Genomic DNA, 16,604 nt, shown 5'->3' on the forward strand with positions numbered 1-16,604 from the left:
CTACTATGTTCCCCAAAATAAGCCTTTGACACTCTTCTATTCTACCCCTTCTTGCATCATATGACACTTCTTTTACTATACCGATCCCCAAAACAAACCTTTCTAAACTCTTCCCCTCCAAAAACCCTTTTTATTCATCCAAAAGCCTCCTCCTACTGTTATGACCTAAAAAAAGAAATCCTTCACTCTATCCCTCCACTATCCTTTTCAATCAAAATAACAGACTAACATGTTCACTTCTCTAATTCCGTATTCCACTATACTAATTCACCGCTAATCCTTCACGGGTTCCAGAGTAGCGTGCTACTCACCAACAAAGCGTTTCAACACCTCATCAGGGTTACAAGCGCTATATAAATGCAAACCTTTCTCCCTTTTTTTTACCCCTCCCCAACCCTTCTCAATCCAAATAACTGACTAACATATCCACCACTCAAATGAATTCATTTTTTACTATACTAATTTTCAACACTAATCCTTTATGGGTTCTGGGGTAGCCTGCTACTCGCCAGAAAGGCGCTTAACACCCCATCAGGGGTAACAGGCGCTATATGAATGCAAACCTTTCTTTCCCTTCTATCCCTCAGCAATCCTTCTCACTCCAAATAACTGACTAATATCCACCACTCAAATTACTTTCATATTTCACTATACCAATTCACCACTAATACTTTATGGGTTTCCGGAGTAGCGTTCTATTCGCCCAAAAAAGCGCTTCAACACCCCATCAGGGGTAAGAAACGCTATATAAATACAAACCTTTTTTCCTCTTGTATCCTTCTTCTATCCTTCCGAATCCAAATAACTAACATGTCCACCACTTAACATTTACTTGCATGTTTCACTATACTAATTCAACACTAATCCTCTGTGGGTCCCGGAGTAGCGCGCTACTCGCCGAAAAGCGCTTCGACGCCTCGCATGGAGTAGTAAGCGCTATACAAATGTAATTACAATACAATTACAGTGCCTAGTTGCTCACTGGGTCATGAACACAGGTTGATCCCACCGGACCAGAGAGGGGATTCACTCAGCTAGTTCGCCATGATTTTAACTTCAAGATTTAGGTGGGGGAGATGGGACGAAAGGAGGAGCAAAGTCCAGGCGAACGCCCTGGTTTTGGAATCACCATTATTTCAGATGTTTGCCAGTCCAGAGGAACAGTCACTTTCCCTTAGCCTCTCGAACAGCATGCCTCAATGGTTCCATGGATTTAGCTGCATAGAGTTTAAAGAACTCTGATGGAAAACCATGTGGTGCTGGCGTTTTCCACTAAATCAAATAGCCCGGAACCTTCAAGAGAATGAAGATGTTAAAATCGACTCCCAAAGCATCTTCTACCTGGAAAGTCTTCTAAAGGAGAGGTCAAATACTATCTTTTCTAAGGCCCCACGCATGACCTCTGCTCTCAGAGCATACAAGTCTGTATAATATTTTGTAAAACACTGGGCCATATCTTTGTCTCCCATAATCTTCAAAACATGTCGCCCCAGAAATGTTCACTATTGGGGTGCAATATTTCATAATTTGGCATAAACATACTTGCTTTGTTCCCCGTCCTGCTCACTAATACATGTGGCTCTGGGAGGCAATCCATGCCTTCTGGGCCTCTTCCGTCATGAACTGCTGCAGCAGCATCTGAGCATGGATTATAGTCCTACAAATTTCTGGTGTCAGAGTTGACAGGTACTGCAACTTTTGGAACAAAATGCGGTACTCTAAATCCGTGACCTTTACGCTTATCACCAGTTTGGAAACTTATAATATCACCCCTCAATGTTGCCATCAAGGCTTCACAGAGAACTCCTGATGAATCTACAGAGCCCTGGTCGGTATTGAAAATGTGCCCATTGCTTCTCCCATTTGTGCTCTACATTCTCTGCCTAGCAGGGACTACGTGCTCAATCTCTGCTTCATCTTCGGTTGCTGACGTTGCAGTTGAAGGCCAAACTCTGCCAGAGAATGATCTGAGAAACCCCCAGCAAAAATCCGTACTGTTTTGACTTTCTGTGTTTCCGTCTTGGGCAGCACAAATAAATCGAGATGGAAAAGTGTACTGTGTGCCCCAGAATAGAAGGTGAAGACCTGTTCTTGCTCATGAAATATGTGCCAAATAACATACATTCCTAAGGCCTCAATAAAATTAGCCTATGGTGGGGAACTCTTTCTGGGGCATCAAGATCCCCTCAATATGCCTTCAGCTCCATTTATCACCCTATTACAATTTCCCCCAACCCAAAAACCAGAGGTCCCTCTTGTATTCACAAAATGTGCAAACATCTCTAAGAACAAGGCACTCAAAGGGGGAGGGGCATAAACACTAATGTCAGGTGTGCACCATAGAGAAGGCTCGCCACATACCTACCCATTCTATTGCACCATTTACGTGTCATCGTAAAAGGAACCTGGTTTCTTAGAACTAAAGCGGTTTCCCGGAAATCTCTCAAACTCCACGGGAAAGACTAATCTAACCAAAAAGTTGTGACTTCACCTCACAGAAAGAGGTCAACCTAATGAACAAGATCTTTGTTTGAACAATCTTCCTTTCCATGTCAGGATCTCATAGGAGATTGTAGGTACTGCATGTGGCACAGGAATAGGACACACAGGAATATGAGCTACTCTAGGACCATGCAGTGGTGATCTCCGCATAGGCGGAGAGGAAGGGAGGCTAACAACAGGTGAAACTGTTCTAGTCAGAAAGTAAACTCCTGATTACTCAGTTTGCTATATTAGGCACTCTTTCCTTTAACTTGTTCATCAAGACTTAAGCTGAATACACTGATTTGAAGCCTGAAACCAGTCCTAGGATGCTTGTTTCCAGTCCAGGGAGGACCTGGCCTAGCAGTTCGAGTTGGACTTTTCCCATTGGGCGCAGGGTCAAGACTGATTTGCATATGGCTGGGTCCAAACTGGAACGGCATGGTGAGCAAAAAAACGATGGATTTAGGCCCAGATCTCTGTACTGGGGTGAATGTATGACATTGTTCTGCATTCTGTCCATCAATTGTTCTTTTTGAATACACTGATTTGGGCAAATGTCAACTAGTTAAAAATAATGTGAGATTCTCTCTTACAGTGTCTCAATGGCAACATTGCCCTTGACAAGTGGTTACCGTGATTATTCTCAATGTACTAAATCTCGACTTTGACCAAGATAAAGGACTCTGTTCTGCATCAAATATCTTTTCAGATCTCGCTCTGAGAATCTTTAGGGACAGGAGAAGGAATTCTCTCCAATCTCTGCAGAAACCCCTGAAGCAGACACCAGCCATCTCTGATGGTCCTCATGAAGACAGAATTGTTTTCCTATCTTTCAGTGTCCTCGTACACCTTATTGTAGGGTGTGAAGTCTGCTGGGTGGTGGGTAACAGGAAGAAAAAAAATCCAAACTAAAGGAGGGGTCAGCCTGGGCATTAGACCCTTCCACAGAAAGTGCTGGTATTTTCTGAAATAATGATATATACACATTCAGTCAGGAAATAGAAAATGAACACTGCTGCCTTAGAAAAAAAGAATGAATAAAAAAGAATGGTAGAGCTATGTGCTTCTCTGCTCCAGGGTTCGGTTAGTAGTAGCCAGAAGACATTTGGTGCAACTGCCACTGACCATGCATTATTGCATACTGGTGGAGAACGCCTCCTTAAAGGAGCAGTATCAGTTGTCTAGCTTCTCTGAAGCTGATCTTTAAAAAGAGTTTTACTTGTCACTTTTTCTAATGTAGCGTCTAAACTAAAATTATGTAACATAAGTAGCTTTTTACAAACTGACATTTCTAGCGAAAGGTTTCTATGCCAATATTTTATAACAAAAAATATAAAAATTCTCCAAAATCTCACAGATTGGTGGGACCATTCAGAACTAATGCTCATCAGTGGGGATTCCCTCATGGAGAACATACTTTCTCACAATTAAGCGGACTAATGTTCATGTTTACGCTGTAACAAATTAGAAAGCTGTGACCCATTCCTAGAGTTTTGAAGCATTATACAGTCATTCATAAGCAAAGCACAGTCCCATCTTCTTAGAAAATATCAGCAGTGGACTGTTCCCCTTCCCATTGTGGAAACAAACATGTACCCTGCACTTACACGTGGAGGTTTGAGCCAGCTTCTCCTTCGTCTTCAGTGCATGCGTTCTCTCTTCTTTAAGTCTCTCATCATCCTTCAACAGTGACACCAACTGCTTGGCTTTCTCCCGAACGTTCACACCCTGGTCTTTCCCATCTCGGTCCACGTATTGAAAGTCCTTCAGTGTCTGAATGGCATAGATGTTCTCCTTACATTGCTGCGCAACCCGTTCAGAGCCGGTCTTTATCAAATACTCCATCAAAGTCATGGCCTGAAAAAAATAATTTCTAGGTAACGCAGTCAAGAGATATCTTCTCAACTATTACCATCCAAACTAACATGTTCAATTACAGTGGCCAAGGAGACTTCTACCAGAGGACATCATTGATAGCAACATATGAAAAAGAATGCCAACAATACCTCACCTTCACTCACAAATTTACTTGAAGATCTCCTGAAACATAAGTTTTACAACAGACAGTATGTACAAACAAAGTGATTAATAAATAGCAAAAGGCACTTAAAACAATAGCAGTTCAGTTATGACCGTCTTTGAAAGGTTATATTAATCATGGGAACGATCAGAGTTGTGGGACTATTGAGATTAAAAGCAATGGCAGTAAAAGCTGTGATGAAGGTACTCTTGATGGTTGTAACTTATATTTTGAAACAGGCAGGCTGTTCCAAAGAAGGTGTGTGCCATGATTTTAAAGAACTACGTTGAAGTCTGGTACAGAGTGTGGGGTTTACATTTGGTACAGATGTTTTCGGATTGTGAGCAGGTTTGTAGGAGGAGTTTGGCAGAGCAAGGAAAAGAAAAGTGAGGCTTCAGATAGATATAAACACCAGCATGTAAACATTGTAGAGGATGTCAAAAGGAAGAGGTTTATCAATGAATTATCGACTAGTGCTTCTATCAACAAGACCATAACAAGAGAGAGAAGGCTGTATGTTCTGCTAATTCTGAAAGTAACAACGACGGAAAAGAATACAACTATTATTTACCAGTGGCTGAGATTCATCTCAAGCCTTTCATCCATAACTGCTTTTTTCAGAGCTACCCCAAAATACGAAGAGTATGTCAATCAATCAGGGTTTATAAAGCGCAACTACTCGCTTATAAGGGTCTCAAGGAACTGAGGCGGGAAAAGGGGGGGGGGTTAACTGCTGGGTTATTGAAGGCGCTCTGGTTCAGTTGAAGATCCAGGTCTTTAGGTCCTTCCTGAATTGAGGCAGTGACCATGACTGCCTTAAGAGGAGAGGCAGGGTGTTCCAGGTCTTTGTTGCGAGGTAGGGGAAAGATCTTCCTCCGGCTGCAGTCTTGGGGATACGTAGGACGATAGCCAGGGACAGAGCCGAGGTCTCTGGTAGGTGCATGGAATGCAAGGCAGTGGTTAAGGTACGCGTCATGTAGGGCTTTGTAGGCTTGCTTGAGGAGCTTGAAGAGTGATCCTTTTGTTGACTGGGAGCCAGTGGAGGTCTCTCAGGCGGCGGTGATGTGGCTGCAACGGAGGATATTGAGGAGATGTCTGACAGAGGAGTTCTGAATGTTCTGCAGTTTCTTGAGTAGTTTCTGGGGGATGCCGGCGTAGAGTGCGTTGCCGTAGTCGATTCTGCTCTTTTGGGGCTGCTTATGTTAATGTACATAAGGGATGTGACCTAACAGTTCAACTGACCATTTTTGGGGCAACACCAAGACACATGGTTAGAACCCAGTATCATTGCCAGATTGGAATGCAGACAACAGTAATTATCAGTGGATGTCATTAACTGAAGGATCCGGTTATGTTTGTTTGATCTCACTTCAATACATGGCACTATTTGAACAGGTTACAATAAAAGCACACATCTCCTGTAACCTCTGTACTCTTAGGCCAACTTTTTATATACAGCGATTAATAACTGTTTGCATCTTGTGATGGGACTAGAAAGAAAACCTTCAGCCAACCTCATCTGAGGAGTTCCACAGGGATCATCACTCAGTACCACTTTGTTTAATGCCCCCACTCCCCAGCATAATCCGCACACACGGAATCATCATCATATTCTATGCTGATGACACCCAGCTCATTATGTCTCTCTCCGAAAAGACGCAAACACCAGGACCAATTTCTCGGCCTGCATGATTGAAGCCTCCAGATGGTTGAAAACAAACTGCTTCAAGCTCAGCACAGCCAAGAGGGCAGTCGTAATCTTCGTCAAAGACCCCTCACTCTGGGTCTTCACCTGCTGGCCTGCCAAACTCAGACCCACACCCTTCGAGGCTACTCATGCAAAGAACCTCAGTACAGCAACACAACCAACTCACCATGACCAGCCTAATGATCACAATTGCTGTCTCCTGCTTCCACACACACACACACACACACACACACACACACACACTCGATAAGATTTACAAATAGCTCCCCATGAATACTTGTAGAACGGTCACTCAAACCCTCATCACAACCAAGCTGGACTATGATAACATACAGTATGCTTAATCAATGTTCAACTAACCAGAAGACTAAAGACTATATAAAACTCCGCAGCTAGGCTCACCCTCAACCTCCCACCCTGCAATCACATCACCCAGCACCTCAAAGAGCTCCACTGGCTCCCAATCCACAAACAAGCGCTCTTCAAACTCTTCATGCAACATTGGCCCACATACATAAACAACTGCATAAACTTCCACGAACCTACCAGACACCTCCACTCAGCCTGATTCCTACTTGCGCACACTACAGCAAACACAGAACCAGATCTAGGGGTCGTGCCTTCTCTTACCTTGCTCCTAAAGCCTGAAAAGGCCTGCCCCTGCACATCAGAGCCTACCCTGAACTTCTTGAATTCCGTAAGAAATTGAAGACCGGTCTCTTCACCCAACCCCAAACTCAGACAATACTGATCCTGCTTCAGCGCCAGGATACCCTCCCAGGTGAGATATTGCAACATAAAAATTGGAGATTTAACTGCAGTTTTACAGCGTTGCTATGTCTCAGTTACATATTTGAACTACATCCTGCTGAGGGGATGGCAAACACCAGAAAAACATTAAACACAATATTTAAAATAATGTTCTGCGGCTGATTTGCGCCACTGTAAGTCAGTGAAATAGACAGGCTTTGAAATCTACTCTCTACAGAGGGCACATAAGAAAATGTACTTACCTGTAATCCTAGTTCTCTTCCACAGGAATCTTCCTTAAGCACTGAATTGCCCCACCAATATGCTGGAACGAGGAGCAAAAAAAATGATGTATAAAAATGTATATATGTGGTGGTTGAAGCAAATAAGATAGTGGACGCGTCCTAGAAAAGCTTTGAGGACTTCCTCCACCATCTTTATCGAGCACTCATGGCCCCCCAAATGCTGCCAAATTTCAGCCCCTGTGAAGCCTGCCTGTGGACGACAACCGTGTCTCACTGGCTGCAGTGGGGATCCCACTATGCTGTAATGGCACCCACCAGCACACCGAAGTGAAACCGCTGTGTTGCCGGGGCATTTGAAGCGCCCTCAACCTGAGACTTGTTTGTGTCCATGGGGGCCAGGGGTAAAGAGGGCCAGGGGGGGAGTAACAGACTTCCACACTGCCCCCTACGGGCCCTTGGAGTGCTGTGCAGTAGCGGGCTCAGCCTGACCTCGATCCTGCCAGCTCAAAACCGCGATCGCCTGCAGCTTCCGCTCTCCCCTGCCGGGGCCATTGCAAATATGTTTGGACATTATTACTACAACTTTACATCCAGCATCCTTGACCTCCCCGGGAGCTTGGCCATCCTCTCATGCTGGATATCCCTCTCCCGCCTTACATGGGCTCAGAGGGTGACGTTGGACTCATCCATTACTGAAGATGAAGTCCTCGCTGCGATTTGAGATCTGAAACCTGGCAAAACCTCTGGCCCAGAAGGCTTTCCCCTTGAATGCTACTCCAAACTCTGCAACAATCGCCCACTTCTCCACCTACATAACGAAGCCGTAGCTAGACGTCTTTTTCCTCCAGAACTGGACCTTGCCACCATTGTGATCATCCCTAATCTGGACAACCCGGCATCTGGCTGCATCTCCTATTGCCTCATTTCCCTGATCAACACTGCCATCAAGTTCTATGCCAAGATCCTGTCGAACAGACTACAGCCAATACTTACCATGTTGGTCCACCAGGACTAGTGTGGCTTTCTGCCCAACCAAGGCACAAGACACTGCATCTGCCAAGTTCATGCTGCTTTGGCAGGGAACTAGAGTGTCGAAACGCAGCAGCCTTTGTGCTCATAGATTTTGAAAAAAGTCTTCAACACGGGACTGGGGCTACCTCTGTGCAGTGCAGCAAAATATGGGTTTGGGCACCCGGCTTTTCAATTGGTTGGCCTCTTATAGTCCCGATCCTCAGCGCAGGTTCTTATCAACGGCGTGCTTTCCCATGAATTACCAGTCCACCGCGGGACTAGACAAGGCTGTCCACTCTACCCTCTTCTCTTCGCGTTATCTATAGAGCTTCTGCTCAGTTGCGGGGGTGAAAATGGAGTCAGTCGATGGAGAATACAATTGCCCTTCAAGCGGATGACTTCCTTCTCTTTCTAGCCGGCCCTTCAACTTCAGGCCCTCACACGCTCGAAATCCTGAGCCTCTTTAAGGACGCCTCTGGGCTCAGAGTGAAAAGAGGTAAATTGCTCTCCTCCACTCTGTGAGGAGACAACACTAATCAACCGGCAGACTGATATCCCGGTCTGCCGTCTTAGGCATTCACGTAGCGACGGTGCCCAAGCTCACAAGATCCCTTAACCTCTGCAGGTGACTAAAGCCAAGCTCACATCCTAGCCTCCCTTCCCCTCAATATTCTTTGCTGGATCACACCCCCCTAAAATGATGTTACTCCCATTCTTCCTATACACCCTACAGAACTTTCCCTTGCACATCCCCAACACTTTGTTTACCGAGATTGCGGTGAAACTCATGTTATTCCTGTATCTCTCTTGCCAAATGTCGCTAATGTGTATGTGATGGGGGTATAAGAGCGGTCAATGTTGGTCTGTACTACTGGGTATCCCATCTCTTGGACATCAATGAGGGGTTGTCTGTGGGCTGGAGTGACCCGGCCTATCGACTGGAACAGGCTCGCCTTGGCTTAGATGGGGTGATGCACTACCTATATGGCAGGCCTCTCTCTATCCTAAAACGGTCTAAAACGATCTTCCTGGTGTGGCGAGCTGCTAACAGAATCCTTGGTTAAGACAAGAAACGTATACAACAAGCCCCCCTCTGAAGAGGATGCTGGCTGCAACACAGTACGCTTTAGGAATTCCGACATTGGGATTGGATCAGGATTAAGGTGCTGGAGGACTTGTGGCGGGGTTCTCACATATGCTGCTTCGCAGACCTAAAGTCCCATTTTGTACTAAACCCCACCCAGCACCACAGGTATCCACAGAGGAGACGTGTTAGGGCACTGTCAATCTGACTTGACTGACCTACCGGAGTTTAGCTCTGTAGAGGCTAGACTGATGGGTGGCTTGGGTCGAGGGTGGATCTCCCAGCTCTACCACTCGATTTGCAATGCCACAGTAGTGTTGATCAAATCCAGCCAAAGTGGGAAGGTTGGAATGGAGACCTAGATTAAACAGAGGGCTGTATGGCTCCCAGAGAGCTGGTTATTTTGGCACAATTATGACTGATACAACTAAATTAGTTACATCTCACTTACAGGACGCCCCCAGACACTGGCATGCAGGTTTTTTGCCTGAACCCAACCTCACCCGATGCTCCTCACATGCTGCAGACTCCTTCCATATGGTTGGGCAATGTCTGTTGATTGCCCATTGTGTTGATTGGTCTTTATCCAATGTTCTAGCTCAGCCTGTAACAGTGACACCAAAGACTGCCCTTCTGGGGATCCTAGATTATATTGGAGGATTCAGGGGTGACTGGACACTGGTTGGGCTGGCCACGCTGACGGCCAAAAGAGACATTGCCAGAAGCTGGAAGTCGACCCAGACACCTAGCATGGCACTTTGGAGGTCCAGAATTGATTGGTGCTCTAAGCAGGAAGAGCAGATTTATATTGCACGGGGCTGCCCTAAAAGATTCCACAAGATTTGGGGCAAATAGTGGGAGTACTATGGATTGTCCTCAACGTAAGATACTCCACCCAGAGGTAACCCAATATTTATGTAACCAGTGGATACCTGGATGGGCTGGAATTAAAAAGACTGATTGGGTAGCAATGTTATTGTTTTCTTCGATTTATTCTGAAACAATAAAATCTGTTAATCCAAAAAAGTGTATTTATGTACATGTGCACAATTTTCATTAGAAAGTGATATTAAATGGAAAAAATAAAACTGTCTTTGCAACCCAATAATAGGCTAAACTGGATGAACTGAATTTTTAATTAAAAAAAAAAAAGTATCCAATTAAACACTACGTTAGTAAAAAGTGACAGGATACATCTTTCTCAGCCTATTTTTAAAAGGGGAATGAAGAGCAATGTTAGGCTGCCACGGATATGAAACCTAAAGCTAGCATTGTGCCTTTATTGCCTTTCCCCTGTGTCCCATCATGCCCCGCAAGTGACTATCTGCGCAAATCTACACAATTTGTAACCTGAAATGAGCAAGGCGGCGGTCAGTCCAGCATGAACTGTTGCTGGTGGACCAACCACCCCCTCATCCATGTGATGCCACTTCCGCTGCATCGTCGCACAGGGCAGGGATGTGGATGAAAGTAGCGGACCGCCTTCAGCTTTGCGAGACACCCGGGGGGGGGGGGGGGATTAGTTGATCAGCTGTGAATCTCTGGGGGCTATGGGACTAGTTTATTGGCAGGGTGTTTTTGTAGGAGGGTGTTTTATCTTTTCTTTCTAATTCTGGCCCACTGAATGCTCGCAAAAGTAATTGAGTGTGAAGGATTTTTGGAGGATTATTCAGAGGCGGGAAGTATATATTGATTCTTCCATACTTTGACCCTGACTGCTATCCTTTGCATAAGGACATTACATAGAGGAGAGATACAGCTGTGAATGGCAAGAGCTAATGTGGGGATACAGCGTGGACTCTAGGCACAGGGGCTTTGGTCCCAATGATGGATGGCTGTTAAAACCTGGAGGGCTATGCCTGTTTGCTTCTGTTTAACAGACAGTTTTTTGGAGACTCTGCTGCAGATCTATTGCTGGCTCTTGGTGGCTCTGAGACACGGCTGTGTGTACCTCAGTATTTAACTGGAGGCTTATTATAAAAGGAATATTGAGGCAGTCCCCCTAAGCCTTCCGAAACGGTTGCTCCCCTCAGTAGGACATTATGCTCAGATTGGCGTCAAGGAGGAATAGGGGAAATAAAGGGGGGTGGGAAGACAGACATTTTTCCTTTTTTTTCCCCTCCCTTATAATCTGTTTTTAATAGTGTTGCTCAAGGCTGCAATGATGGGGAAGCATTTAAAGATTTCTAACGTGATGGCTCGTGGATTCGACATTGGGCCTCAAATCCAAAGCACGAGTAGCACATGTGAAGATAGCTTCACCAGCGGCAAGGGGCGAGCACTCTCAAAAATCTCGCAGTGTGTCAGCCGCAGTTTCAAGCCCCTTAAGTTCAGAAGAAGATATGGCGGAGCATGAAATAGTGGCTAAGGCCGGGGTCCAGGTCCCAGACTCTACTCAGGCAAGGTCGGCAGAAGCAACAAGCATTGAAGGGCAATTTCTATCCCAGACTGCTGTAACCGGAAAAGCAGCTAATTCTAGTGAAGGCAGCGGGGAAGCAGAGAATAGGGATGCAAGCCCGATTTAAGATGAGGGGTTTTATAAAGTGGTCAACAAAGAAGGTTCTTCTAGTCCAACTCAAGGCAAATCAAAGGAATATCCTCTAATCACAAAATCCAAAATAACTTCCACGCTAGTGCCTACAGCACAAGTACAAGGATCTTCTATCAACTTACAATCAGGACAGCTTCAAACTGATCAATCTCCCACTCAGCCACAAAGCATTTTGGAGAAAGAAAAAGAGGCTCTTCAATTCCCAGGTCAGAGCCTCAGAATGCTGCCTCTATGGATTCTCAGTCATGGATGACCATCTCCATCTTAGGCAAATTCCCTGAGATGGGACAGCATGATCTGGTACGGCAAATAACAGATGTTTCCTCAGAAAAGCAGGTGCTAGAAACAAGACAAGAAAGAGGTCACACTGCCCAATATGATATTAAAACTATGTTAAGTCTGATTCTCGATGAGCTACGAGAGCTTAAGGCAACACAGGGAAGCAAAATTGAATCTTTACATCATCGTCTGTCAAACATTGAAGAGGCAGTCAGTAGCTAACCTGCCGGAATGCAAGAGGCCGGGTCTTGGATCTTCCAGCTTGAAGAATAAAATGAGTACAATGCAGCTGGACTAAAAACGAAATCGAAATCCTCCTTGAAAGCAAGCTTGAAGAGCTGAAAAATCATTTGCAACACTCCAAGTCTGATTAGTGGGAGTACCAGAAGGATGTGAAGGCTCCCAAGACCATAAATGGGTTGAGACATTCATTAAAAACAACATTACAAGAGACTTAACAAATACAAGAGCACACAGGGTACCAGCGCAGCCGTTCCCCAATTCAAAGCTGCCTCGAACAATTTTAGTCAATTTTTAAGATTTCCGAGTGAAAGAACATGTACTTACTAGGGCCATTCAAAAGAGACTATTTTCAACCAGTGAAGTTCCTAGCTGCCGTATCTTCTCGGACATGTCAGCAGCAGCTGCACGCCAGCGCAAGTTATTTGTTCAACTTTATTTGTTTAAGGCGCAGGGTGCTCAGGCAGCCATTGCTCAGCAACCCAAACTTAGAGTCTTAGTCCAAGGGAAGCTCCATATGTTTGCGAATGTTGACGAAGCTCAGAAGCTGCTACAGGAAATTACTACTGAAAAGTAGCTAAGGAAGGATAATGGGGGATGGTCTTTTCCAATTCTGAACAGGTTCAGAGTACATGGGTTGGGGGTAGGAGTCGTTCACTTAGGGTGCAATACCATGGCACCCAGACCTAGGTCTAATCAGGGGAGGAAGGCATGGGGTTTGATGGTTAATTCCCCAATTGCCAAGGGTGGGGGGGGGGGCACAGTGGTGGTAAGGGTTGGGGGAGCGAGGGGGCGGGGTTGAGGGTATGATTAGGAGCAATAGTGAAAAAAAGCAGAATTATTGTGAGGAAAGAGCAGAATATGAAAAAGGGGAAAAATGTATATGGATTTATTATATAGAAGCTTTAATTTCAAAAGGAGGCCGGCTGGCTTTACCTGTAAGATATGATGACTCTTAAAGTGCGTATTGTCTCGGTAAATGTGAATGGAGTTTCAAACAAATCTACGTCGTAATGATTAGATGGTTAATTACTTTTTTTCTTCAAATTTCATTTTTCCAGGGAACTCATTCAAAACCAAAACTTTTTATCCCTAAATATTTTTCGCAATAGTATTTTGCCTCAGCAGGGCTGGCGATAAGAGGGGTAGCTATTTTATTCGGGCAAGGGATCAACTTGGAGATCTTGCAAGTCCTGAGAGACCCTCAGGGTAGGTGGATTTGGGTGGTTGCCGGGGTGAACGGGATACTTTATAACTTTGTGAATTACTATGCCCCAATAGAAGATGATCCCAAAGACATTATGAAGATCAATGAGATAGCTAGAGGTGCAGTGGGCCCTGTAATTTTAGCGGGGGGGGGGGTGGCGCGGGGGGACTTTTATTTTATTCAAGATTTGAGAAGGGATACCTCTAATAAAACAAAAAAACAATTGAAACCCAAGACTAAAAGAGTATTGGATTTTATAAAGCAGGATTATCAAGTAATCGTTCCATGGCGTAGGGCCCACCCAGAATTTTTACAATTAACCTGCCACTCTGGTTGATTTCAGTCAGCCTCGTGTAATGATTTTTTTCCCATTTCTCGTTATATCAATTGTTTAAATGCAGAAATTGGGGCTAATTCTATGTCAGGACTGGAGGCGAGGTTTATGCCTTCTTTCTTCACTTAATTCAAATAGCAGATCATTAAAGATAAAAAAAAACTACGTTTCCCATGAACCCTTGGGAAAAGGTGGTTTAGAAAAACACATAGAAAGCGCCAATCATGGCATAGCGACCATGTCCAATCAGGGGCTCATGGCCCAACACAGTCCTCTCTCGCTCGCCGTTCGCCCTCTTTCTTCACTGCTACGCAGCAGAGATAAGTACCCTCCAGTTGTTTTCACTGTGTGGTGCTTAATTGATGTGTTTATTGTACTGTATTGCGCTTACTGTTCTATTTTAACTGCTTGGTTTAATTGCGCTTTATTTCTGCTGATTTTCTTGTAAGCGTGTCACCGTGTCTTCTCTCTGTTTTAGGCCGCTTTGAGCAATGCGCCTTATTGTACTGCCCTCAGCGCGCTGTTGTGGCATTAATTTCCTAGATCGGTTTCATGTCTTTTGTTCCTCACCGCGGGAGTGTTTCTTGCTCCTACGCGGTGGTTGCTGGTGTCTCGCTTGAAGCGACGCCCTCCCACCGGCAGGGGGCATGGGAGGTGACCCAGAATGCAGCGCGATGTTTTAATTCTTCACATTCCTTGGGAATTCAGTCATCGCGTGCATTCTTCGAGCGGCCGGTCTGAGACAAGACACCTGCCCGGGTCTGTACGCGATCAGGCGGCTTTAAAAAGGAAAGAACAGCTGATCGCTTGTTGCATTTCTTATAACGCTCCGCTGCCCAGTTAAATTGGGAGCAGAGTCTATACTTGGCATTTGTTACGCCCTGATTTTGGGTCTGTATTGAGGCCTAAAGGCCTGTGTGGGACACTGCCTGGACCGGCTCCCTTGTGACAGGGGTAATTACTTCCCATTTAAATTGAATTCACCAGCGTGTGTCCCCCAAGGGGCTAGAACCCCATCTAAATTGCAAGAAGCTCGCACCTCTAGACAGGCTGATACCCAGCCCTTAAAATATAGGCCCTACCTCAAGGCCTGGTGTACTGTTACCCAGACACCCCTAATTGGTCCCTGACCCTATACTCACCCGATACGTTATGGAGTACCAGGAGGACTACCAGGACATGGAGGACCCTCTGGCTGACCTCCCTTGTGGTGATGTTTTATGAGGCTGTTGACACCTCAATTTATCGAGCAGTGGCAGAGGCCATGACTCAGGTAGAGGAGAGGCTCTCCTGCCAGATTGCCCATGCCTTTGAGAGGCTGACTCCTCAATCCACCACTTCTGCCCCCCCACTTCGACCCCAGAGGCACCACAACAAGTTGAACAAGGCCCGCCACCACCCAAACGATCCTGTGACTCGGGGTGGATCTGGATGCATTTGCCAGGCTTAAACAAGCCTTTGACAGTCAACCTACCCTACCTGCAGGGAAATACCCTACTCCACCGCCAGTTGAGTCCAACACTGATTTAAATGCGGTAGGAGACGAAGATGAGGAACCAGGCCCTTCCAATGCCTTGGCTTCCATCCCGCCCTTCCTAGTCCTCCCAGAACACGTCAGACATTCTTAACCCTGACTATATTATACACCAGCGATCCTCCGAATGGGCCCCGGCCGACAAGGTCGCTAATTACGAGGCGGGTAGCATTCATAGGCCACTGGAAAAGGAGGCCCGTAATTGCCTCCGGGCAGAGTGCCCCCGTCCTTCCCTCAAGGGAAAAGTAGCACTTACCCCGGAAATTGACCCTCGCATGGTCACCTTCTTACAGAAGTTTATTAGGGACCCTAGGAAGGGTATTGACAGGTCATGGCAGCCATGCCAGGTCAAGCTCCTGGATGCCTTAGGCCCCACTAAAAAGATCTTGGATATGGCCAAGGAGGCCAAAGAATCAGGGTCCATAATTTCCCGGACACATTGTCAGGGTGGGCCCAGTGGGCCATAATTTTTTGGGGCAACGTGAATTGTACCTGTCCACCCAGGACCGCCGCTCCCTTCTTATTGAAGTCGACCCAAAATTGGGGGACCTGGCGGACTCAGAGGAGGGCGCCATTGCTCAAGGAGGCCTCTTCGGGGAGCCTTAGTTAAAGAACTTGGTAAATTTGTCAATACATTTACGTCACAGGACAAGGTCCAGACAACTATAAAAAGGGTGTTCCCTCGAGTTTCACGAAGCCGGTCAAGGTAGGGGCCGCTCGACCGGGCGGCAGTCCCAACAGAATTCTCAAAAAGGACAAGGTTCCAGACAATATTAAGATCAGTCCCGATTCGGGAATTTCTACCCCACGAGAGGATGTCGTGGAAAGGGCAGAGGATTCAGAGGAGCAGTGGCCACCCCAAGTACCGGTGATTGATCTCCCTTCTTCCCGACTAAAAATCAGGGGGCGGCTGGCAAATATTTTCCAGGCCTTGATTTCTATCACGCGAGACGCGTGGGTTCTTAAGACGGGGCAGGGGTTCCACATAGATTATCTTGGCGAACCTGTCCAGCAGTCCAGGCCCCGTCCCCAGGGGGTTTATAAGCAACATATTCTTGGTCGCCAAGACCGATGGAGGCCAGTTATAAATCTAAGCGAATTCAATGAGTGGCTGGTTTACCGCCACTTAAAGATTGAGGGTATTCACCTCCTCAGAG

The 16,604-nt window shown here is 45.9% G+C and overlaps 1 protein-coding gene across 7 annotated transcripts in view; it reads right to left on the bottom strand.

Annotated features, from left to right (window-relative positions):
• EPN1 (epsin 1) overlaps positions 1-4,346 on the bottom strand; it is a 336,950-nt gene extending 332,604 nt beyond the window's left edge. For all 7 annotated transcript variants that reach the window (XM_085616570.1, XM_085616572.1, XM_085616568.1 and 4 more), the window contains exon 1: positions 4,092-4,346. In XM_085616570.1, coding sequence (XP_085472696.1) covers positions 4,092-4,338 — 247 coding nt within the window. In that variant the 5' untranslated portion in view covers positions 4,339-4,346. The remainder of the gene's footprint in view (positions 1-4,091) is intronic.
• Positions 4,347-16,604: the final 12,258 nt, after the last annotated feature.

Source organism: Triturus cristatus, chromosome 7, assembly GCF_964204655.1.
Source record: "Triturus cristatus chromosome 7, aTriCri1.1, whole genome shotgun sequence".
NCBI lineage: Eukaryota > Metazoa > Chordata > Amphibia > Caudata > Salamandridae > Triturus > Triturus cristatus.